The 24,583-nt window shown below is 53.6% G+C and overlaps 1 protein-coding gene across 4 annotated transcripts in view; it reads left to right on the forward strand.

The window, feature by feature from the left end:
• The window catches only part of PSD2 (pleckstrin and Sec7 domain containing 2), a 70,359-nt gene that overhangs the window by 14,268 nt on the left and 31,508 nt on the right, over nt 1–24,583 (forward strand). For 2 of the 4 annotated variants that reach the window (XR_001903811.3, XM_017959943.2), the window contains exons 2-8: nt 255–407; nt 6,132–6,552; nt 9,590–10,039; nt 10,456–10,650; nt 13,456–13,536; nt 18,084–18,196; nt 18,932–18,992. Coding sequence is in view for 3 of the 4 variants with exons in the window: in XM_017959943.2 (XP_017815432.1) it covers nt 6,182–6,552; nt 9,590–10,039; nt 10,456–10,650; nt 13,456–13,536; nt 18,084–18,196; nt 18,932–18,992 (1,271 nt within the window). In the remaining variant the exon portion in view is untranslated. The remainder of the gene's footprint in view (nt 1–254; nt 408–6,131; nt 6,553–9,589; nt 10,040–10,455; nt 10,651–13,455; nt 13,537–18,083; nt 18,197–18,931; nt 18,993–24,583) is intronic. The other 2 variants (XM_017959944.3, XM_003900188.4) reach the window with 2 other exon arrangements.

The following is a 24,583-nucleotide window of genomic DNA, read 5'->3' on the forward strand; positions in this document are numbered from 1 at the left end:
CCTCCTGGCCCCACGGGAGTCTTTCATTTGCCTCTACCCTCAGGCTGGGCTTCTGAAGCCCTTGCCTCAGAACTTGCTCTGACAGCTGCCAAGGACGAATATCCACTGGGTCCTGGCTGAATGGCCTGTGCTGTGTGCTGCTGTCCCGGGCATGGCCCCTCTGGGAGTAGTCAGCTTGGTTCCTTGCAGGCCCTAGAAGGTTTTGGGAGGCAGCAGCCCTCCCTTGAGCACTGAACACATGCCATCTCCTTTAGTCCTCACAGGTGCCTTGAGAGGACAAATGCTGTCGGCATCCCCCATTTATGGAGGAGGACACCGAGCTCAGAGAGGTGGGCAGTTTTCCTGAAGTCACACAGCTCGTGGGTAGCGGAGCTTGGATTTGGAGCCAGGTCTTTCTGAGCACACAGGTAGGGGCACTGACCCGCTCTCTCCTGGACTGTCCCAGTCTGAGGCCCTTGCAGCACAAGGTGGTCCAAGCTGGGAAGACCAAGTGGGTTAAGAGGGTTTGGGGTCATTTTGGGATGTGGAATCTGGGAAGTTTCTGAGGCTCCTGGGTGAGCATCCGTTCCAAATTATCCTGGGCATCTCCCTGGGCAGTTGGGATGTGGAGGAGGCCGGCCTGGGCTTAGGGTGGGGGCCTGGAGCTCTTGGAGGTGGGAAGATCCTTAACTCCAGGCCTCTTGGTTGGCAGAGGCTACAAGAGAGCATGGTGAGGGGGGCCCAGCTGAGGGCTCTTCCTGGCAGCACCCTACTGCCCATGTTGCCAGTGGCCTAGCAGGTCCTGTGGAGCCCTGGAGCAGTCTAGGCCTGGCCATCCTAGGCCCCACGGCGGAGTAGGGGCATAGCTGTTCAGGGTCTGTTATGAACACTCCCTACATGCCACCTGTTTGCACTGATCATCTCTTTTAAGTTTCTGTGCGTGTCATGTATGTTCATGTGTGTTTACATGTGTTTGTGTGTCCGAAGATGCTAGCTCATGTGCTAAAATCTGGGTGGTCTAGGGAATTTTGGGTAGGGATTTTGGGGAAGAGTAGTGAGCAATGGGGCTGTTCAGGGTGGGTTTCCAGGGGGCAGAGAATAGGTCCAAGAAAGATTTCTTTGCCAAATAGCCCTCATGGAACTCTCTCCACGTATCCAATGTCAGATGGCAGGTCCTTGGAGATCGTCCAGTTTAGGGTATGGAATTAAGGATGGATAGGGGGCTTTGAGCCTTTCCAGATATACTCTAAATGTTGCACACATTTGTGAGATTTCTGGGGCAGGATCCTCCATCAAGTGTACAAAGAGGTCCAGGACTTGGAACTGGTTGGGGATCGATGGTGCACGTGGGGACATGAGGCCAGAGAGGGTTTTTTTTGTGCCCAACTTCTCCTAGCCCACTGGAAGCAAAATGAGGGTCCTGGTGCTCCTAGATTTGCTTCCCTGGGTCAGCTGTGGTCTCAGCCTTGCCACCACACTGACATTCCAGAACAATTTTCTCTGATCCCAGTCCCTTCTGCATACTCAGGATGGTTTTGACCCTGGATGCCCGATGATGTAGATCTTACTGCCCTTAACCTTGCCCCTAGGCCTGCCAGTGCCTTGTCCACCTTTCCAGGCAAATCAGGGGGATTGCCTCATTAGCGGCTGCCCAGTTCCCTCTGTGTGTGTGTGCGTGTGTCTCTGTGTGTGCATGTGTGTGCACACGTGTGTGTGCATGTGTGTCTGCATGTGTACATGTGTGTGTGCGCGCACGTGAGTGTGTGCATGTATGTGTGCATGTGTGTGCACGCACGTGTGTGCATGTGTGTGCACATGCGTGTGTGTCTGGGCATGTGTGCATATGCCAACCCCATGCCTGCATTGTATGTCTGCTTTCAGGTCCTGCACCCATGCACTTGCCACTGTGTCTTACAGAGCATGCTGGCCCCTGGAGCCCTCCCTGGTGGGCCCCCACCTCCAGCCCTTGGGTTTCCCACAGTCCCTGGCTTGGATCCCACCATAAAAAGGGTCTGTAAGATTATTTCTTTGACAGTCTAGCATTCCATCAGAATCTCAGCCTTGCTGCTTTCCAGCTTTGTGACTCTGAGCAGTTCCTCAACCTCTCTTAGCCTCTGCCACAAATAGGCATGATGATAATCCTTGTTATTCATCTAACAAATATTTTTAAAGTGCCTACTCTGTGCCAAGCATTGCATTGGACTCTGAGGAGACAGCCGTGAACATGACATAGTCCCCACCCTCACTGAACTTACATCCTAGTACAGAGATGGGCAGGGAATCAGTAAGCACAGTTCTACTGAGTGCTATGGTGCTCCACGGAGGAGTGTGATGGAGTGCCAGGGGTCAGAGAGGGCCTCTCTCAGGAGGCAGTGTTGGAGTTGAGCCCTGAGTGGCAGAAGAGGCTCTTGTAAAGATCTAGGGAAAGAGCATTCTAGCCAAGGGTATAGCTGGTGCAAAGGCCCTGAGGTGGGAATGAACTCAGGGAGCGGAAAGAAGGCCATTGTGGCTGATGTGGGAGAGCATGGGGGCATGGGATAGAGGGCAGCAGAACCAGCTCCTGCAGGACCTTTTCAGGCCATGCTGGGGAGACTGGATTCTAATCTAAGAGGGATGGTTAGAGGACTATGAGGAGGGAGGGAGGGAGGTGTGTGTTTTTGCAACTCCCTCCAGCTGCCACAGGGAGAGTGGGGAGGGGGACAGAGTTGTTCAGGAGAGCTGAGACCCAGGAAGTGCACTCAGCCCTGGCAGTTGGCTGAGCCAGGGTTCCACGATCATTACAGGACCCACCTCAGCTGGTGCTAAAAAGAGGCTGCTGAGCCCAAGGTCATTCCAAGGGCTGAGGCTAGTGGGAGCCCCTGCCTGGAGAGGGACTTGGATCAGGCCAAGAGAGGCTGCAGGGGATCTTGGCCAATGTCAGCCTGTCATTTGCAGGCGTCTCCTTGGGATGTTTGCCCAGTGGCCCAGCTGCGCCCGCTCCCCTGCTCTTGCCAGCAGGACTGGAGGTGGGAAGGGCCACTGCTTTGGGCCAACTCTCTTGGTTGAGGGTTTGGGCCCTTGATCTCCTGGGAGGGTTTGGCGGGGGTCCTGGGAAACTGGGGGCTCATTCTGCGTCTTCAGCCCATTTAGCTGCAGAGGGAGGCTACTCCTGGGTTCTAGAGACAGCTACGCTGTGGGACCTCAGGCAAAGCCTTTCTGGGTTCTGTGCCTCAGCCTTCCTCGTTTGTCAAATATGGTGGTAGAAAGAGTGGAGCACAGCTGCCTTTCATCCTTAACCTTGTAGTGAGTTTGCCCTTCCTTGGACCTTAGCTCTCTCAGCGTTCATGACATTAAGTTTCCCACTGGCCCTGGGGGAGAACAGAGGTGATACTCCCACTCTGTAGATTGGCTCACAAAGGCAAGAGGGAGCAATGATGAATCCCAGGACACACAGCGGTTCAAAGTGAGCACATGGGGCATAGTCTTACACCTCTGCTCTAAAACCTCCCCTCTATGCTGCCCTCCCTTGGACTCAGCAAGAGAGGGGGTTCTGGCTCAGCTACTTCTGGGCTCAGCTGGTCTGCAGTCCAGGCAGGGACTCTGGGCCCCCCGCCCAGAGTAGAACTCAATGCTGCCCCTTGTCTGCCCACCTCCAGAAACAAAGGACATGGCCCAGTGCCTGGTGTTGGCAGGACCTCCATCCTGCTCCCTGCTAAAGGAGGACATAGCAGGGCAGGTAGGGCTGGAGCTAGCCTGAGGCAGCTGCTGGAAGTTGGGGGTGGGGTGGAGGGGGTCTCCCAAGAGGTCCTCAATCTGTCCACAATTCTAGCTTTGGTGCTGGTGTAGGCTAAGCATCAAGTGAAGCTGCTGATACTCTTAAACCTCAGGTTTCATGGAGGCTTAGGCAGAGCCCTGACTCAAGGTGGTGGGCTCCGCCTCTAGGTATGTGTGGGGGAGCTTGAGTCATCCTGGTGAAGTCGGGTTGAAACCCTGTGCCCCAGAGCCAATGCTCATCCAGGCCCCTGGGCTAGAAAGCAGGTCAGAGGACTGGAACTCAGGCAGCAGGCCAAAAGCCCCCACTTCTTTTTCCTTTCTAAATGTCCCGCCTCCCCCCACCCTCAGTTGAGTCTCAGTTGAGAAGGTGACTTCTTGTTTTTCCTCCTCTGAGTACACAACCGGAGGGAACAGATTGAAATAGCAACTACAGCAGCAGGGATTTAGGGCAGACCAGAAAGAATTCCTTACTCAGTGCTCAACCTCTAGAGGTCCCCGATGTCCTAGGATCAGGGCCCAGATATTTTAGAGCCTGGCTCTTCAGATGTTTAAAAGTCTGTGGGTTTTTGTTTTTGTTTTTTTTTTTTTAAAGTAAAAATCTCCCTTATGCAGTCATCAAAATTCTAGGAGGTGAGGGTCAGTGTAAATGGGCGGGAGTCCCAGGTCTGTCTGTTCTGCCCTCCTCTTTTCCACTCTATATTTGAAAACCCAGGTTAAATAATCTTAACTGGACTGTGGTGGCTGAGGTTCCCACAAGGGCCCAGAATTCCTGAGAAGTGGACCCATCTCCCTCCCCAGGCTCTTGTTCTTTAAGTGGGACTTTTCTTTTGGAGCCTACCTCAGTGTTCCCACACTTGCCTCGTTATAAGAATCACAGAGGACCATACCCCTCCCCTGTAGCTTCTGGTTCTGGAGGTCTGGGGTAGGGCCTGGTAATCTGCATTGTACCAAGTCCCTCAGGTGGTGTTTATGACCAGGCAAGTATAGGAAGTTTGAGCTCACTTATATCCCTGTTGTTGCCCCTGCAGCTCATTCTGCTGCAGCCCAGAAGGCCGGCCAGTCCCTCTCCTGCAGCCTCTCCTGAACCCCCAGCATCCCTCTCCAGAGCAGAGTGGTAGCCAAGGCCCAACAAGGGGAAGAAGGAAGTGGCCCAACCAGAACTGGGAGAAATGGCCCAGATTCCTGCTTCTCTCCAGGGCATTTGGAGGGGCTGATCTGTGTCCCCACTGGCAGAGGACACTTGGGGAGGGGTTTAGCCTAGCCTAAGTGGGCCCAGGGGCAGAGAGGGGAAGAGGAGAGAGCCAGAACACAGCCTGTTACACATTACATCTGCCCTCTCCATCTGGGATTAGGTTGGGCAGGAAGCCTCTGGGAAATGTGGGCTGGTCCCAACCCGTTTGAAACAGTGGAGGTGAAGATGACGGGTAAATGGGTCTCCTCATTTTACAGACGAGAAACAGACCCAGAGGGGAGTGGGGCTGGCCTGCGCAGGCCAGTGAGGAGGCCTGACTTGGACTCACACGAGGGCATGCAGGGAGTTGGGCAGAGCAGGGCCTGACTCTCCTTCTAGTGCTCTCCCCAGAGTGCCCCTTGGAGGCCTCCTCATGAGTCCCTCCTCGCAGGTGGGCGAGCTCTGATGGGGGCCCGGGAGTGGAGGGGAACCCCAGGCCTCCTCCTTCCTCCCAGACAACTGGGGCTCTGGGCTATGTGTGTGGTGGAGGCAGCCTGGGCTCTGAGAGGCTCCCGGGTGGTGCCACCCGCCCAGCACCCTGGACAGCGCCCCACGCTGGCCTATCCCTGGCTGTCTCCAGGCTTCACTTTGGCTTCTGGGGTGGGCCCTGCTCCAATTAGGCTGCGTCTGTTGACTTCCTTGTCTCCTCTCTGAACTCCTCCTTGAAGACAGCCTCCCAGCCCAGTTCCCTCCATTAACCACAAAGGTAAGGTTCTCTTATCTCTGGCTCCTGGAGCCAGGGCAAGAACGTGGGAAGAAGCTAGGGGACCGGCTGCTGTCAGTCTGTGGTTTGTCACCATCACTCACCAACAGGAATGGGAGGGGGCCCTGCTGGACCCTTCTCCACTTCCTCCCCACTTGAATCTTCCTCAGAGGGCTTTGGTGAACTCTGGCGGGCACAGCAGAGACACAAGAGGTAATAGGAAGGGCAGGGACTGGGGCACAGTGGGCTGGCCAGGGTCAAGGGTGAGGTGAGGTGGCTGCTTGGACAAGGCAGTGAGGGCACCATGACCCAAACCCACACTCCAGCCAGAAGGGCCCCGAGGAGATCGTCTCGGCCATCTCCCACTTTCGGGCAGGCTGCTCTGCCACTGGTCCTGCTGGACTTCAGGCGCCCCCCAGCCCCAGCCCTGTCTGACTGGTTCTTCCTCTCTCCACCCACTGCCAGGTCTAGAGGAGTCCCAGGAGCAGCCAGGACAGGCGGAAGTGGTGGCTGCCATGGAGGAGGACAAACTCTTATCTGCAGTGCCTGAGGAAGGCGATGCCACCCATGACCCCAGCCCGGAGCCTGAGGAGGAGCCGGGGGTCCGGAATGGAATGGCCAGTGAGGGCCTGAACAGCAGCCTCTGCAGCCCAGGGCACGAGCGAAGGGGCACCCCAGCGGACACTGAGGAACCCACGAAGGACCCAGACATGGCCTTCCGTGGCCTCAGCCTTGGCCTCTCTCTCACCAATGGCCTAGCCCTGGGGCCAGACTTGAACACTCTGGAAGATTCAACAGGGTCCAGGCCCTGGAGGGCTGGCGTGCTGGCAGAGGGAGATGATGCTTCTAGGAGCCTCTGCCCAGATGCTGAGGACCCTCAGCTGGGGTGAGTGGATGTCTTGCTATGGGAGCTCACCACATTTGGCTGCTATGTTTTTGTGTGGCCTGGGCCTAGCCACTTAGTTTCCCTGGTTCTTGTTTTTCTCATACATAAAATGGGGATTTCATATCCCTCTTTTGCCCAGATTCTGGGTGTTTTGAAAGGACAGAGCTGCTGTCAGTCTGTGGTTTGTCAGAACCACAGACTGACTTTGATGGAGAATTCAAAGGCCAGCAGATTGGGGGGCTGAAGGTTATGCCATCGTGAGCTGCTTCTATGTGGGTTGCGGGGCACGGGGAGTGCTGCCCTCCCTCCATCCCAGGCTGGGCATTTGAATTCCAAGTCCTTTTAAAATGCCCAATGTGAAAATTAATCTGGTTCATCCCTCTGCTTCCTGGAAATGAGACTCTCCAAAATCCTTCAGCTGACTCCGGGAAAGCAGGCTTTGGGCTTTAATCCCTCTCAGCTACTCTCCCCTGCAGTAATTGTCAGGAAGTTCTACCAGGGATCTCACTTCAGTCCTGCTTGTTGGAGTTACAGCCCAATTTCTATTGTCCTCAGCAGATGGTGGAGACACCTGGAGTTTTGGGGGTGTGTTGGACACGCAGAGCAGGGAAGGGACAGAGAAATGTCTAGAAGGCACCAGGGTGGGCTGAGAAAAGAAGGCATTTAGAAGTCTTAGTGCGCATAGCTGCAGGCTCTGGCCTGAACGGGCAGTGTATGGGTAGTGTGTGAGTGTGCGTGGGGGCATGAGCGTGTGCTTGCCCTGCATGTCGTGTGTGCACAGGGATGTGTGAACGTGTTGGTATGCATGCGGATGGTGGCTGTGGGCGGGGAGTGTTGGTGCCCCTGGCCTGGACATTTGTGGCTGCACATTTGGGCGCATGTACATGTTATGTAGGGATAAGTGTCTCTAGGTCTTCGTGGGCAGGAGTGTGAGTATGTGGGGTTGGATGTCTGTGTCACTGGGTGTGCCATGGCCATAAGCGTGTTTCCATCCAGGCAGGGTCTAGGGCAGCCCCATAGCTGGCAGCAGGGCGGGGGCAGGGGACTGGGGCTTCTTAGAGCACACCATATTGAGGTGGCATCTTTACTTGGGATGGCGAGGCTGGGGGCAGTTGGAGGCTTGGAGATTGGACTGATGGTCTTCAAGCTCCCATCAGGGCCACTCCTCAGGCTTGCTCAGTTGCATGAGGAGGTGGGAGATGGGGGGTCCATTGGTGGCTCTGACCCTGGGCTGAGAGCTCCCCGCAGGCAGGGCTCTGTCTTGTTTGGATGTCTTTAGTGCCCAGCACAGGCCTGGCAGAGGTGTCTTTACTGGGCTGACTTTGGGTATTTGCCCTGGTGGCCAGGGCAATGGACCTTCTTTCCCCTCCTTTCCTTCCAGAGGTCAGTAGAGGAAACTTCTACCCCAGCCCCTGCCAGGCATTCTGCGCCTTTTAGATTTCTGTCCCCCTCCCCACTTTGTTCCTTGGCAGGAGAGAGCCTAATGAGCCTGCAGTCTCAGCTCCTGCTGGGGCTGGAGTGGGAGTGCCTTCTCCAGGAAGCATACTGGGACAGAATCTTAGGCACTGGGGGGCCAAGGAGATGTTTGAGGGGCAGGGGCACTTCCCAGTCCTCCAAATACAGCTCAGTCTCTGCTACGCAGCAGGGGCTGGGGGAAAGTAGGGCATGACCAGAGCCTCAGGGGAGGCTGATGCAGAGGGAGGGGCGTGCTTCTTTGCCCATCATGGGCCTCGGTTGATCTGAAATGGGCCGGGCTCAGCCTGCTGTGTTTTTTCCTTGTGTCTCTTCCCGTTGCCGGCTGTATCTTCCATCTCTATCCTTGTCTGTCTAGCTCTTTCTTTATCTCTCTCACATTCTGTCTCTGTTGTCCTCCCGTATCCCTTTCCTCTGTCTCTTTCTTGTCCCCCTCTCATGGTCTTACTCTCTCAGTCTCTCTCTCTTTCCTTCCCTGTGTACCTGCTCGTGTCTCTGGTAGATAAGAATCTTCCCAGCCTCCTCAGTTCATGTATGTGCGATGCTGCTTTCCAGGTGCTGGAGATGAACAAAACAAAAGCTCTCATGGAGCTTGTAGTCTGGTGGGGAGACCGAAGATAAATATTAAAACAATGAATACTTATATAGTATGTTGAAAGGAGATAAGTGCTTTGGGGAAGAAAAAGTAGGAAAAAAGGGGCTGGGGTGTTTGGAGGCAGGTTATGGTTTAGATTGGGAAGTCTGGGCAGTCCTCACTGAGAAAGGGATGTGGAAGGAGGGTTTTAGCTGGGGAAGAACACTTTGGGCAGAGGGAACAGCCAGTGCAAAGGCCTCTTTTGGGGGACAGCACAGGGTCCTGCAAGGGCTTGAGAAGCGTGGGTGGGGCCATGGGGCTGAAAAGCACATGTTCATTCACCCAGCACATCATTCAGCTAGATGTTCCGAGCACCTACTATGTGTGGGGATGCTCCGTGGCTTTGCAAAGCTTTTGTTCTGGAGCTGGGGAACATACAGTAAACAGGAGAAAAGACAGAATCTTACATGCCGGGAAGGTCTGAGGAGTAAATAAACAGATCCGGAGCAGGAGGCCAGTGTGCTGTGGGCCTGCCTCCCCTGCTCTCTCTGAGGTGGTGGCAATGAGGCCAGACCTGACAGCTGGGATGTGTTTGGTCGAGCTAAGAACCTCCCAGGTTGTGGGAAGAGCAAAATTATGACCCGGTGTGACACTGGTTGTGATAGGAAAATGTTCACATTGCTTTGGGAGCCTGGAGGAAGCAGCCCTCTATGCCAGGCTGGGGGAAGAGGCCTTACATTCATTCATTTAGACACATATCTGAAGCCCACTATGGCCCCGGCCCTAGGTCTGCTCTTTTCCCTGCAGTATTCCCAGTACCCAGCCCGGTGTCTGGCACCTGTGCTCAGTCAGTATTGGCTGAAGGGTTAAGTGAATAGGATGGGGGGTGGTGTGCCCCTAGGGGGCTCCCAGGCACAGATGAGTGCAGTTACCAGCACCTGTACTGGGGATACCTTGGCAGGATGGTGACTGGCTCCTTGCATCCCACAGGTTGGATGGTCCCGGGGAGCCAGATGTGCGGGATGGCTTCAGTGCCACGTTTGAGAAGATTCTGGAGTCAGAGCTGCTGCGGGGCACCCAGTACAGCAGCCTTGACTCCCTAGATGGGCTGAGCCTCACAGATGAGAGTGACAGCTGCGTCAGCTTCGAGGCCCCCCTCACACCCCTCATCCAGCAGCGGGCTCGTGACAGCCCTGAGCCAGGGGCTGGGCTGGGCATTGGGGACATGGGGTTTGAGGGGGACATGGGGGCAGCTGGTGGTGATGGGGAGCTGGGCAGCCCCCTGCGGCGCTCTATCTCCAGCAGCCGCTCTGAGAACGTCCTAAGCCGCCTGTCTCTCATGGCCATGCCCAATGGATTCCATGAAGATGGCCCCCAGGGCCCAGGGGGGGACGAGGATGATGATGAGGAGGACACAGACAAGTTGCTGAACTCAACCAGGTGAGGCAGGGCCCAGGCTGGGAGCTGGGAGAACCACTGAGCAGATAGGGAGACTGAGACCCAGGGTAGGCAAAGCAGATTAGAGTGACTCAGTATCCAGAGTCAGCACGCCCTCTTCAAGGTCACCTGGTCCACCCTCTGCATCCAGACTTCCCACCCTGCGTCCTGAGGTTTCATTCTGCTCTTCCAGGCCTTCTCAGCCCCGGTAGAAGTGGGGAGTCAGGGAACTATGCTGTGAGTTCACTTGAGAGGCTCTTCTGAAAGTCTGATTTCATTCCCTCCTGCTGCGGTGGAGCTTCTTTCCCTATTCTGGCCCCTACATGGTTTGCAGTGGCCTGGGGAAACCTCCCAGCCTCCTCCAGGGCCTTTGACCCTGGGCCTCTGACCCTACTCCTCCACCCATCTTCCATCTGCAGTGACCCCAGCCTGAAGGATGGCCTGTCAGACTCAGACTCTGAGCTCAGCAGCTCGGAGGGGTTGGAGCCTGGTAGCGCAGACCCACTGGCCAACGGGTGCCAGGGGGTCAGTGAAGCTGCTCGTCGGCTGGCACGCCGCCTCTACCACCTTGAGGGCTTCCAGCGCTGCGATGTGGCCCGGCAGCTGGGCAAGAAGTGAGTGTGGTCTCCCCCACCCCCAACCCTGGGCAAACCTCGTGTCTTCCTCAGCCTCAAGGGTTTGTGGGTGACCTTCTTCAGGGGTGCCTTGTGCTGGGGGGTGGCTCCCAACAGTTCCCCGAGGACACCTCCTCCCGCCACTGTCCTCATTCCTGGCCTCGCCCTAAATCTGTTTCCTTTCTGGGCTGCTTGGGCGAGGCTGATGCTCTTGGGGAGGGGTGGTGGCGGGCGGCCCCTCAGGGCTGGGGGTGAGGGATGTGGGATGTGGTTATGGGGCCACCATGAATATGAGGACAGAGAAGCTGGCAGCATCTGGGCCCAGTTAATGGGGCCAGGGAGAGAGGAGAACCTGGGCCTTGGGGGACACCTCTGGGACCCAGAGCTCAGGAAAGGGCTCCTGGCCTTCATTAAGCACTACTGTCTATTGGGACCAGCTGAAGGGGCTGAAGCCCCCAAAGCCCACACCCTGGCCTTCAGACCGGGTGCAAAGGGAACTGGCTAGATGAGAGCCCCAAGGGGGACCAGGGGACAGGCGGGATTGCAGGACAGAGGAAGTCTGCCGGCACATCCTGCGCACCTCTGACCACCAGTGTGTTCACCCGCCACCTGCCTCTGGCCCTTTTACCCAGAGTGCTTCCCAGCATCCGCATTAAGGCTCTGAGCGGTGCAGGAGCAGGCCTAGCCCTGCAGCACTGCTCACAGGGCTGGGAGACAGTCCAGACCCTTGCCCATGAGTGGGAGGTGACATGCAGGCTTTAGGCCTCAGGACACCCTGAGGGCGGCTCAGGTCCTGGATCCTCCTCTCCCTCCTCTTCTCTCTCCCTCCACTTCTCTCTCCACCCTTCGCAGCCTCCACGCTGCTCCTGCACCGGGTCCCTGACAATCGCGCCAGCCCAGAAATCACAATTCAGATGCCCTCACCTCTTCTGCTGGACTGGACCCCCAAACCTAATGCCATCCTTTCAGGAGCCTTCTTGGTGGCCTGCCCCTGCCCTCTCCCATCTTTTCAACCACTCCCTCCAGCAGCTAATTGTGCTCAAGTCTCTCCCATCTGAAAAACAAAAATTGTTTCTCAGCCCCACTTCCTCCTCTAGCCAAAATTCTTGGGTTTTCTGCCCGGGATGGCCTCTATCCCCTTTCTTTCTCCACACTCAGCCCCTCCACACTGGTTTCCTCCCCCCAACACCGACTTCAGAAACCTCTTGTGCCAACATCACTGGTGGCCTTGTGTTTTTGAATCTGGTGGCTGCTCCCCAAGCCTCACCTTAGCCCCTTCAGCAGCTTCCATGAGACTGGTCATTTCTTTCTTTTTCTTTAATTAAACTTTTTATTGTGAAAATTTCAACAAACACGAAAGCAGAGAAAAAAAAATCAAACCTCTATATACCCATTACTGGGTTTCAAAGTTACTATTTCTTCATTCTCATTTCATCTATGACCCACAGCTTTTTTCTCATGTGCTGGAAGATTGTAATGCATATTTCAGACACTCTATCATTTGATTTATAAATACTTTAGTATGTATCTCCAACTGATAAGGATCTTTTTTTACATAATCATGATTCTATTATAATTTCTAACAAAATGAACAAAAAATTCTTAATCTCTCCAACATTCAGACTGTGTTTAATTTTCTCTGATTGTCTCAAAAATGTTGGTTTATTGAAATCAAGATTCAAACAGGGTCCACACATCGCACTTGGCTAATTGGTCTGTTAAGTCTCTTTGAATCAACAACAGTTCAGCAGTTCAGCAGTGCTCCTCCCTTCTTAAATGCTGTGTATTTGTTGAAGAAACCAAGCCACTTGTCCTAAAGAATGTTCCACAGTTCAGATGTGGTATCCTCATGCTGTTATTTAACATGTTTCTCTATTTCCCATGGGTCCTGCAAATGGGCAGTAAGCTCTAGGCTTAATTAGAATCAGGTGGAAATTTGTTCTAGTTTTTGACAAGAATTCCTCATGCCAGTCTTCTTGAAATACTGTCTTGGTTGGCCTGCAGGACAACACACCCTACCTCTGGCTGCTGTTTCTCAGCCTTCTTGCTGGCTCGCTCCTGGGTTCCCAGCCTGATTTGGGGCTCTGGGCCAGCCAGCCTGTCTGTGCCCTCTCCTGTTGCATGGGCTCAGCCCCACCCTGAGCTATTACTGACCAGCTGTGGATTGATGACTCTCACACGGATGCCTGGTCCTGAAGTCTGACATCTCCCACAGGGGACTACCTTCTTGGTCATGCCCCATGTCCATTCCATCTTCGTGTCTTGTGGGTTCTGCCCCCTAAATCTCTCTTCTCCCCATCCCTTCTATCTCTATCTGGACAACTACGGCAGTCCTCCTATCGGTCTCCACTTAGCAAGTAGCGCATTCCAAAATACAGACTGCCCATCCCTGCTTTAAGCCTTCTGAATCAAGTCCTGGTCCTTCCCCTGGTCCTGGCCTCATCACTTGCTGCCCCATTCCTGTTCTTTAGGTTCTGGCCACATGGCCCTGCTAGTAGCTTCTTGGACATGCCATACAGTTTCCTCCCTGGGGACACTGCATCATCCCACCCCTACTCCCTTCACCTGGTTAGCTTGTAATTCCTTGTGTTGACTGAGACATCACCTCCCCCAGGAAGCCTTCCCGACACCCGCAGACCAAGGTTGAATGTTATGGCCCAACTGGCCAGTAGCCTAGGGGTTGAGCAGGTCTTGGGGGTGGGTGGGTCCGGGTACCCTGGGCCCCACTCCCCAAGTAATGCCTATGATTCTGTCATCCTTGTGCTGGACCCTGCTTCTAACAGACATCCCATACTCTCCTGGCAGCAACGAGTTTAGCAGACTGGTGGCCGGGGAGTACCTCAGTTTCTTCGACTTCTCGGGCTTGACTCTGGACCGAGCACTCAGGTCAGTGGGGCTGGGACGGGCAGTGCCCACAAGTAGTTCAGGCTGCACATCTGGATGCTTATGCCAGCTCTACCATAAACTTGCTGTACAACCTTGGGCAAGTCTTTTGACCCCCTGGTGAGGCTGTGGGGAAGCGGCCACAGGAGCAGCAGCGGCCCAGTAGTTCAGCGAGTGCCCGCTTCGTAGTAGCTGTTAGGATGTGAGGGTGGAAATGTAGTTGTGACTCTAGGAGAGGAAGGGAGGCTCAGGACTTGCCTGTATTGAGCACTTCCTGCCTGCCAGATCCTCTAGGTCTTTACTCACCTTGCTTACTGCATCCTCCGTACCCTGGTAAGGTAGGCACTGTCATTCATGTTTTTCACATGAAGAAACTATGGGCCAGAGGGGTAAAGAGACTTCCTCACAGTCATCGAGGGAGGAGATGGTAAAATGGGATTTGATCTCAACTCTATTGGTTTAGGACCTAGGGAGTAGACCTCAGGAGGGCCAATTGCAGGTTCCTAGAAGCCAGAGGGTAGAATGGATGGTTGCAGCCCTGTAGTATCTAGTAGGCTCTGGTGGCAGGGGCCAACTGGGCAGATACTGACCAGGCCCTAGGAGAGATGGAAGCATCTTGGAGCTAAGGGTGGGGTGATTCATGCACGTTAGACCTTTTGACTGTGTTCCACGTGTCTCTTACACTTTAAAAAAAGGTAATTTCTGGCTGGGCACGGTGGCTCATACCTGTAATCCTAGCACTTTGGGAGGCCGAGGCCAGAAGATTACCTGAGGCCAGGAGTTCCAGACCAGCCTGGACAACATAGGGAGGCCAAGTCTCTACAAAAAGTAGAAAAATTAACCAGGCATGGTGGTGCAGGCCTGTTGTCCCGGCTCCTCAGAAGGTTTAGGTGGGAGGATCACCTGAGCCTGGGAAGGTTGAGGCTGTAGTGAGCCATGACTGTACCACTGCACTCCAGCCTGGGTGACAGAGTGAAACCCTATCTCAAAGAAACAAACAAACAGAAAAACCTACATACAAAAAAAGTAATTTCCATTCTTTTTTCTTTGCTTCTGTTGGGATATTTTCGGCTGACCTGTTTTCACTTCACTTCACTTACCCTTTTTCTGTTTCTAATGTGTTATTAACCCATTTATGCCTGAGGTTGCAGTTTTCTGAATTACAAAATCAGACCTTGGCGATGACCTTAAGCAGTAGGATATAAATAACTCCCACACGCTTAGCGTTCTGATAATGGCACAATAGGCATAAATGGGTTTTGAACTCATTTACTGAGTTTTGAATTTATGTTATATTTTCCATTTCTAGAATTTCTATTTTATTAAAAAAATTAAAAAATAGATTCTAATTATCTGGGTGAATTATCCATCTTTTCCATTATTTTCTCCACCTTTCCCTCTCTTTTTTGAACATATTAGTTGTAAAACCCTTGCTGCTAACTCCAGTATCTATCACCTGAATCATCTGTGTTTAGTTCTATTACCTCTTTTTTCTCTTTATTTTCCATCATATATCCTGTCTCTTTGATTGCTTAGTAACTTAAAAAAAATTGGATGCTATATACTTTATATAGAATTATAGTGGTTCTAGATTATTCTATATTCCTCCAGAGAGGGTTTACGTTGTCCTTTGCTAGGCATTTAGAAGGCGTGTGGGGATGCAGTCCTAATCCTTGCACTGAAGTTTGCTATGGCTCAGGGTGTGCTCTGATCATAGGGTAGAGGTCCTCAGAGTTTTCTACTGGGAGCCTTGTGTGTTCAGTTGGGCAAACCCCTTTCTTGGCTCAGAAGCCTAATTTTGTCTTCTCAGTGCAGCAACACTTCCTCCTCTTCAACAACAAAAAAATCCCTCTACTTCTCAGAGGATTTCTGCTTAGCCTTTTTGCTTCCTGCCTTTTATATATATATATTTTTGAGACAGAGTCTTGCTCTGTTGCCCAGGCTGGAGTGCAGTGGCATGATCTCCACTCATTGCAAGCTCCGCCTCCTGGGTTCATGCCTTTCTCCTGCCTCAGCCTCCAGAGTAGATGGGACTACAGGTGCCCGCCACCACGCCTGGCTAATTTTTTGTATTTTTATTAGAGACGGGGTTTCACCATGTTAGCCAGGATGGTCTCGATCTCCTGACCTCGTGATCCTCCCGCCTCGGCCTCTCGAAGTGCTGGGATTACAGGCATGAGCCACCACGCCCCGCCTGTATCTTTTATATCTCTGAAATTCAGCAACTATCTCAAAGGGAAAAGTGGCCATGTGTTTACAGCCCCTGAAGTCTCCAGCCTCTTGAAGCCACCCAATGCCCTGCCTCTTGCCTCTGCCCATAATCAGCAATTCCCCCAGGGAAAAAGCAGCCACAGAAGCTCAAACTACCTTTCCGCAGTTCTCTCCTCTCCAGAATCTTGGCCCTTTTGGTCTTTGCTGCCTCAGCAATTTTTCCAATAGCTTAAGAAAATCCATGGTTTTTATTGTTTTCAGTGGAAGTGTTGGTGTTCAGCAGGCTACTGTATCCTGAGCTGAATTGTAAAGATTGCAGTAGAATGAGGAAGATTGGTTGGGGAAGTTGTTCAGTGGGGTCAGCTTATGATCAGAGGTGTAGGTGCTGGACTGAGTGCCTTGTATGCCAGCCCAATACTGAGGCTCATTTTTGCAGGCACTGCAAGCGTGTAGGCTTCTGAAGAGGGTCAGGTGGGAGAGAACAAGCATGAGGTTGGGCGGAGGGGAAAGGTCGGTGTGAGAGGTTGCATAGAGGGTAGAGTAAAAGGGCTGGTGGTGCCAAGATGTGGGGGAGGGTGGGCAGTGGTGAGGCTGCCCCTAGGGACAGCCCAAGAGTTTGGTGGTCGTGGCACTGGGTTGGGGCTTGAGGCAGAGTGTCTAGGGAAGGGGAGTTTGGGCTGGGGAGTAGGAGCTGGGATGGATGGCTCATAGGTAAAACAGGCTAAGGTTGGAATGGGGGAGGTTTTGAGAAAGTCCTGGAGGAATGTGAGAAGAGGGAGGGGCCAGGCTGGGGGACAGATGGGAGAAGAGAACAGGAAGCAAGAGAGATAGGGAGAGGAGGACAGCGAGCTGTCAGACAGGGCAGTGCTATTATGCAGCAGTTGGTTGCTTGGGATTGGATTTTGAGAGTACTCTGTAGTTTTGGATGCCTTGAGGCGCCTCAGAGGGTAAGGGCTGGCTAAGACATGGCTTGCAGGTCCCAGGGTGCCTTAGGAGGTGGCATGAGAGAGGGTAAAACAAAGTGGGCATTGCAGTCATTCTGGGACAAAATGAAATCAACTATAGCAAAGTTAAGAACAAACCGTCTCCTGAACCCAAGACTGATGGAGACACCAATGGCTTCAGCCTGCAATCTCCCTTCCCAAGGGAATGACCTTTGATTTGGGCCTTGAGGGAGATTCAGAGCTGCCCAGCCGAGGAAGGAAGGGTGTCCTGGAGGCCTGGCCTGCTCTGAGGCACTGAAGAGTGAAATGCCTCTGTCTAGGGTGTGAAGATAGCAGGTGGGTGTGAGGTTGGAGGCACAGGAGAGTAGTCCAGGCAGCGAATGTGGCCATGACGTGAGGAGCCTGGGTGCTATTCTGAGGGTGCCAAGGAGTCACAGGTTTTTTTTTTTTTTTTTTTTTGAGATAGAATCTTACTGTGTTGCCCAGGCTGGAGTGCAATGGCGTGACCTTGGCTCACCACAACCTCTGCCTCCTGGGTTCAAGTGATTCTCTTTCCTCAACCTCCTGAGTAGCTTGGATTACAGGCATGTGCCAGCATACCTGGCTAATTTTTGTATTTTTAGTAGAGACAGGGTTTCACCATGTTGGCCAGGCTGGTCTTGAACTCCTGACCTTGGGTGATCTGCCCACCTCAGCCTCCCAAAATGCTGGGATTATAGGTGCGAGCCACCGCACCTGGCCCAGTGATGGATTTTAAGCAGCAGTAAGTCCTGCCTGCGTGGGTATTTAGAAAGACAACTTGGTGTCTGTGGGGAGGAGGTAGTGGGTGCAGGGGTGGCCCCGTTGTCCTGGGCACATGATAAGGGTGGTGGCAGAGGAGGAGGATTAAGGTGGAGGTTGAAGAACAAACCATCAGGACTTGGTGGCAACTCAGTCTTGGGGTGGGGGAGGAGTGGGGGGATCAGGGTTGGGCCTGGGCTCAGCTAGAGGCACATGAAAGAGAGAGGATGACTGAGGAGGAGCATTCTGAAGGGCAGGCATGGACAGGGCCTGGCTGTAGGGGAAGGAGCAAGGAGTGGGCATCCACCCTGAAGAAGAGCAGGTGCTGAGGTGCTCTTCTTTGTTCTTCACCATCTGTCCTCTGCCTACTTCCAGAAGGTCCCTGGAGGGTGATGAGGACTGAAACTCTAAAGTTTACCAGGCCCCCTGGTCTCAGCACTCCAAAGTGGCCGTCCTGGGGGCCAGGGCCTCCTGGGCTGGAGAGAGCGTCCAGACCCAGAGAATGGGGCACTGGAGCCCTGGCCTCCTAGGGTGGGTGTGTGGTGTGTGTGGGGGGGTGGTCTTACCCTGGGTGAGGACTCAGACTGCCCTCAGCAGCTTTGAATTGCCTTCCAGAACATTCTTGAAGGCCTTCCCACTGATGGGAGAGACACAAGAGCGTGAGCGAGTCCTCACACACTTCTCCCGCCGGTACTGCCAGTGCAACCCTGATGACAGCACTTCGGAAGGTATGGCCCCCGCCCACTCTGCCCAACCCTCCCCACCCACTCAGCCAGGCCCTGGCCCCCTCCCACCCTGGTCCACCTGGCACTTTGGTCCTGTTGCCAGGCCCAGATGGTTTGTCCTCTCCGGCATGCAGTAGGTGCTCAATGAATGCTAATTGAATAAGCTATGGCACACGGTCTGCCTGCTGAGCAAAGCGCAGTCTTGCCTGTTCTCCTCCCCACTGCCTGGAAGTCCCTCCAGCCTCGGGATTCAGCTCTGTGGCTCTCCCTTCTCTGTGGTCCCTGTCATGGTGCTGACTGTTGGTGTGGTGGCTGTCCCGGTGTGGTGGGGGTCTAGGTTGGGGTCCTCTTAGGGACAGGACTTGCCCAATAGATGGGCCCACATCTCAGGAACTGGGGGATGAGGCTCATCATTGGGAGAGACACAGGTCAATGCAGGGGCAGGGCTGGGGGCTCAGAGCTATTCCTAGGTCTGAGGTTCAAGGTGAATTTGGCCACAGGAGGCAGGAGTCCGGGCCAGAGTGGGTCCAGGGTGGTCAGACTCCTGGGGCAGGCAAGTGACTTGGGACCTGCAATGGGGACAGACCGGGAGCATCATGCAGGCCCTGGCCCCTGAGGTGAGTTTGGCAGGTGGCTGGCCTCACTCTGTGTCCAAGGCCTCCTGGTGGGTTCCTTCAGGAGACAGGGGGTGGGAAGAGGTTGGATCCTCGCACTGAGAGTGCCACATCTCTGACTCAGATGGGATCCACACGCTCACCTGTGCCCTGATGCTGCTCAACACGGACCTGCACGGCCACGTGAGTTGGGGAGGTAGAGGTGGGGGTGTCACATGTTCTCTCAGGGACCCATCTTGTGTTGATCCTGGTCCCTTCCTGAGACCTCTCACTCAGTGGCCAGGCTTCTTTTTGAAGGCCCAGGGGTTGTTCAGCTTGGCTTCCAGATTTGGCCCTGCCCTGGTTTCATCCACCTGCGATCTGCCTGAGTCCCCACCCCCAAGTATGCCAGTGAGAGCAGCTGGGTCATGGGAGTTTAAGATGAGCCACAAATATGTGCCCCTTGTCCATGCTAAGAGATCATATGCCCTTTCTGCCTCTGTCCCGCAAGTCTGAATGCAGCTGCATTGAAATACCATGCCCAGGGCAGCCCCTCCCAACCCCCCAGCCCTGACCAGGCCAAGCAGTGAACGCCCAGGCTGTGAGACTGTGTCTGGTCCAGGCCCCAGGCTGTCTCAGCGCTTCTCATGACTCAATAACTCCTTCTTCTTTCCTCTGTCTGCTCCGGAACCCCTCTCTGGGCTCTCTTGCCCTCGCAGGTGGTAAGTGTAGCTAGTGGTGTGCATGCCCTGTGTGCTCAGGCCCCCATCACCATGTCGCCCTTCTGTGTTCTCCATCACCATCTGGCTCCACCCAATCACTGCCCCATCATTTTTCACCCAGGGTTGTCAGAGTCCCCTGCTAGGTAGGGAATGTCTCAGTGACTCATGGGGACAACAGGTCAGTGAGTTAACCAGGAAATCCAGGGGATTTGGGGGTGAAAGAAAGAGCTGGGATAGACCCAACTTCAGATCCCACTCTTGCCTCCACGTGGTAGCTGTGTGACCCTGGGCAAGCACTGGCCCTCTCTGAGCCTCAGGTTTCACATCCAGGAGGTGGGAATAATGATCTCCCTGCAGTGTCATGGGCAGGACTGAGAGATGTAATATACATGGCACCAAGGGGCAGGGTCTGGCGCCTAGTAGGGATTTTATTATGTAGAATTTTGTTACATAAAAAGAACAATAGTATTCCTCATTACTGTGAAAATTGAACCAAGGGCAAGCTGGAAGACCCAGCCTGCAGGCCCCTGGAGGGCGAGATTGTGAAGGCCCAGTCTGCTGGCAGCCTGGGCTCATGGGTGCACTGGGGCATCTGGCCTGGGAGGGCTAGAACCTCAGTGCCTGTGTCAGGAAGAGCAAATATGTGACAGCTTTGGCCAAGTCCACCTGGGCCTGCAAAGAGAGAAGACGCATTCCATATGAATGTCACTGAGCGCCAAAGCCCATGAGCCTGCTGCTGTTCCCCCAGACTGTGCCCTTTGTTTATTGACAGAGAGCAGGTGTTGCTAGCCTGCTTTAAAAGGAGCATTCAACAGGCCCCTCACTCCCTGTCCCCACCCCTGGCTGGGCCTGTGGTCAATCTCAGGGCTGTCTCTGCTGGGCCAAGCCCTGGTTGCCCCTCCCTATGGCTAAGAGCTGCTAAGGAGGGCGGCAGCCACTGTGTAGTGAACCCTGGGCCAAGAGCACCCCGGAGCTTGGTGGGCCTTAGCTGGCGTGGTCCCACATTGATGCCACAGCTGAGGAGAAACATCAGGACTTCATAGATTAGAAGTGGACTGGGAAGACTGTTCATGTTTGCAGCAGACAGACACTGAGGCTTTCTTCTCTCTTTTTTTTTTTTTTTTTGAGACGGAGTCTCGCTCTGTCACCCAGGCTGGAGTGCGGTGGTGCGATCTCAGCTCATTGCAAGCTCCGCCTCCCGGGTTCATGACATTCTCCTGCCTCAGCCTTCTGAGTAGCTGGGACTACAGGCACCTGCCACCACGCCTGGTTAAGTTTTTGTATTTTTAGTAGAGACGTCTCTCTCTTTGCGTGGTCCTGCTCAGAGATTAGGAGCGTGGGCTCCGAGGCTGTGTTCTCTGTTGCTCCACACGAAGGCTGTGTGGTCTGAGGCAAGTTATTTACTTCACTGCACATCAGTTTCCCCATGATAAAGTGCCAATGTGTAAAGAATATGAAGTAAAGCTCGTGCACAAGGCCTGGAGGTTGCAGTTACTGGGAGCTCTTCAGGGCACCTGACGCTTTGCACTTTTCCCCTTGCCTCCTCCCCTCCCCCTGTCACTCATCAAGCAGGGACTGAGGCCTGGTGGGTTGCGGGGATCTCGGGAACAGGGGCCCTGCTAGTGCCCGCAGAAGAAGTTCTGGTCAGAGCGGGAGGCAGTAAAGGGGTATCAGGCTATAGGCATGCCCCTGAGATGGGTGCAGTCTGGTCGAGGAACTGGGGAGGCTTTGTGTAGGAGGGGCGCTGGGACACTTGAGGTTGGAGGCTCAACAACAACCCTGTCTTCTGAGCACCTTCTGTATTCCATGAACAAGACGGGAAAGGGAGCCCCACCTGTTACAGAAGGTGGACAACACAGAAGTGAACAAGCGATTACAAGTTGTGCTGGCTCTGTGAAGGGCATACACAGGAAGGCATGATGGGGTCCGGACTGGGGGTCAGGGAAAGCCTGCAAGGTTTGGGCAGAGACCTGGATCAGTGGAAGCTGGCCATGGAAAGATCTGGGACTGTGCATTTCAGGCAATGGGGCCAGCAGGGCTGGTTTTCGTCTTGTGGCTGTTGGGAATAGCGCTGCTGTGAACATTCGTGCACAAACTTTCATTTGAACACCTGTTTTCAGTTCTTTGGGGTTTCTACCTCGGAGTGGACTTGCTGGTTCATATATCTGGTTGTTCTGTGTTTAATTTTTTGAGGAGCTGCAGAACTGTTTCCTTAGAGGTGTTTGTTTATGTCCAGATGGGAGATGATGGTAGCATGGGTAGAAGGGACTGACGAGGGAGACCTTTCAGGACTGAGTCTCACAGGACTTGCTGATGGGGTTGGTCAGTGAAAGAGAGAAGCAAGGGTGGCTTTGGCATCTGGCTAGCTGGGGGTGCCATTTCCTGAGATGGGAAGAAACTTCTCTGTGGGGGTGGTGGTGAGTGGGAGAGGCGGACTTGAGTCCCGCTTTTGAACTGTGTTTGAGATGCCTCTGGACATCAGTGAGGGGAGACCAAGGAGGCGGTGACATGGATGAGTCTGGGCCCGGTGCAGACACGTGGGCTGAAGACAGAGATGAGGGTGGGGTAGAATTCAAAGCTATGGGACTGGCTGATTGCCATGTCCCTGCAGAGAGAACACACTGATGGCCAAGTCCTGGAGCTCAGCGTTATGTAGAGGCAAGGCAGAGGAGTGGGAGAGACTGCAATGCATCCAGGGAGGTCGGAGGAAATCCATGAGTGTGTGGCATTTCTGAAGCCCAGACAAGACAGCATTTCGAGGAGAAGGGAGTGAGTGGCCAACTATATAAAAGGCTGCCATGAGGTCAAGTAAGGTGATGGCACGAGAGTGACCATTGGGATTGGAGCGGTCATGGATGGGATGGTCAAGGTCATTAGAGGCCTTTATAAGAGCACCTTAGGTGGAGTGGAGAGGACAGATGCCAGGTTGAAGTGGGCGAGATGAGCTCAGGAGGTGAGGGTGTGGTGGCCATAGACAGCTCTTAAGATGTTTGGCCTTGCGTGGGGGACTGATAGGAGCCAGCAGTCAAGTCTGATGTTAAAGCGGCCCAACCTTGTGTGTATGCCGCCAGGATCAACTCAGCAGACAAGACGCTGCCACTGCAGGAGAGAGAAGGGACAGTGGAAGCTTCCCTCGAGATGAGAAGCAGAGCACAGGTGGGGAGTGGCCTTAAATGGGAGTGGGGGATGTTGACCGATCTCCCATGTTCGTAAGAAAGCGAGGCAGAAAGTGGAGGTGCTGCAGTGAGCTTGGTAGCTCTGGCGATGAGAAGATGAGGGGCTTCTGACAGCTTCTACTTCTACCACGAAGAATGAGATGAGGTCCTGAGCTGAGAGTGAAGATGGGACAGGGGCTGACCAGTCAGAATGGGTTTAGTTAAGGTCACAGAAATGTAACACCCACTAGCCTTAAAAATGGCAGCTACTTACTGTTTGAAAAGTGTAGAGTCAGGCAGGGTCCAGGGTGGATTAGATTCAGCCTTGCCTCCAGTTAAGAGGTGATCTAATTTCTTGTCATTTTCTTCTGACAGTGATGTCAGCCTCATCCCAAGCCTGGCTTCCCCTATGCAGGCCCGATAGATGCAGCAATTCCAGATCTCACAGCCGCACTTCTCTGCTTGCTGGAGAGAGTTGGTATCTGAAGTGTCTTCTTAGGAGCTGGAGTCAGGAGGGCTTCTACCACAGAAGCTCCCAGAAAGTAGCTGTAAAATACCATTAGCCCTAGATGGGGCATATGCCATTTTCTGGACTGGTCTCTTTGGCCCAGGGAATACCATGGGACAACTGGAAACAGCCTAGGTTACCCGAATCAATCTCTGTGGCAAGAGGAATGAGGTGATCCAGGGCCTAGCCCTGGGCTAGAAGGTGGGGTCATTCTTCCCCACCCACACCTCATTGCTGATACATAATGGGAAAGGAGTTTTGGAGAGAGAGAGCCACAGTGTCTACTACAGGGACTTTGAGGCTTTTAATGGAAAGGAAAAGCGTGCCATGTTCATGGAGGATGGAGAGCAAACACAGGAACTGTGGCAGTGTCAGGAGTCTCCATGCCCATGTGGCTGTGGTCATAGATGTAAAATGGGACCAGCATAGCTGTGTGTCCTGCAAGTGTATTTGGTTGGACTTGGATACAGGTACAGTATAGGAAATCAGTTGGGTTTAGTCAGTGCTGGGCTTTTTCTAGGCAAATATGACAGAAGCAGAAAGGGGCAAGAGAGATGTTTGCAGGGAAGTGGTTACCGATGGGGTCTGGAATCTAAACTGGATGAAAAAGAAAGTGAGGACCTTTGGATCTTGTATTAGTCCATTTTCACACTGCTATAAAGAACATCCCTGAGACTGGGTAACTTGTAAAGGAAAGAGGTTTCATTGACTCACAGTTCCACATGGCTGGGGAGGCCTCAGGAAACTTACAATCATGGCGGAAGGGGAAGCAGACATTTTCTTCATGAGGTGGCAGGAGAGAGAAGAATGTAGGAGGAACTTCCAAACACTTATAAAACCATCAGATCTCCTGAGAACTCACTCACTATCACGAGAACAGCATGGGGGAAACCACCCCCATGATCCAATCACCTTCCTCCCTTGACATATGGGGATTACAATTCCAGATGAGATTTGGGTGGGGACACAGGGCCAAACTGTATCAGATCTCAACAGAGGATCAAAGGGTTGTTGGAGTGAGGATTTTAAAGAATGGGGGAAGTGGAAGAGCAGGAGATGGGGGTCAGGAGTTGTATTTGAAATGGGGGTTTTGGAGATGATGCCAATGCTGGTGATGATGGGTGATGACGGATCAGCAAATGAGTCTGGAATGCACTGAGTGGGGGATGTCAGGGAATGGTGATTTGCAAGCTCCAGCCATGAGAAGATGGCAGTGTGGGTTAGAATCGGAGATGGAGACCAGGAGAGAAATTCCAGAGGCATTTTTGTTGCACAGCCTATGGCACTGGTGAGTGGACTGAAGGCTGGGGTAAGGGAGGGAGAACCACTAGGGTTGAGGCAAACAGAGAGGGAGGGGTAGGTGGGAGAAGTCATTCTAGGAGAGCTCAAGCTGAAACAAAGTTTAGTTGTTT

This window comes from Papio anubis, chromosome 5 (genome assembly GCF_008728515.1).
Source record: "Papio anubis isolate 15944 chromosome 5, Panubis1.0, whole genome shotgun sequence".
In the NCBI taxonomy this organism is placed as follows: Eukaryota; Metazoa; Chordata; class Mammalia; order Primates; family Cercopithecidae; genus Papio; species Papio anubis.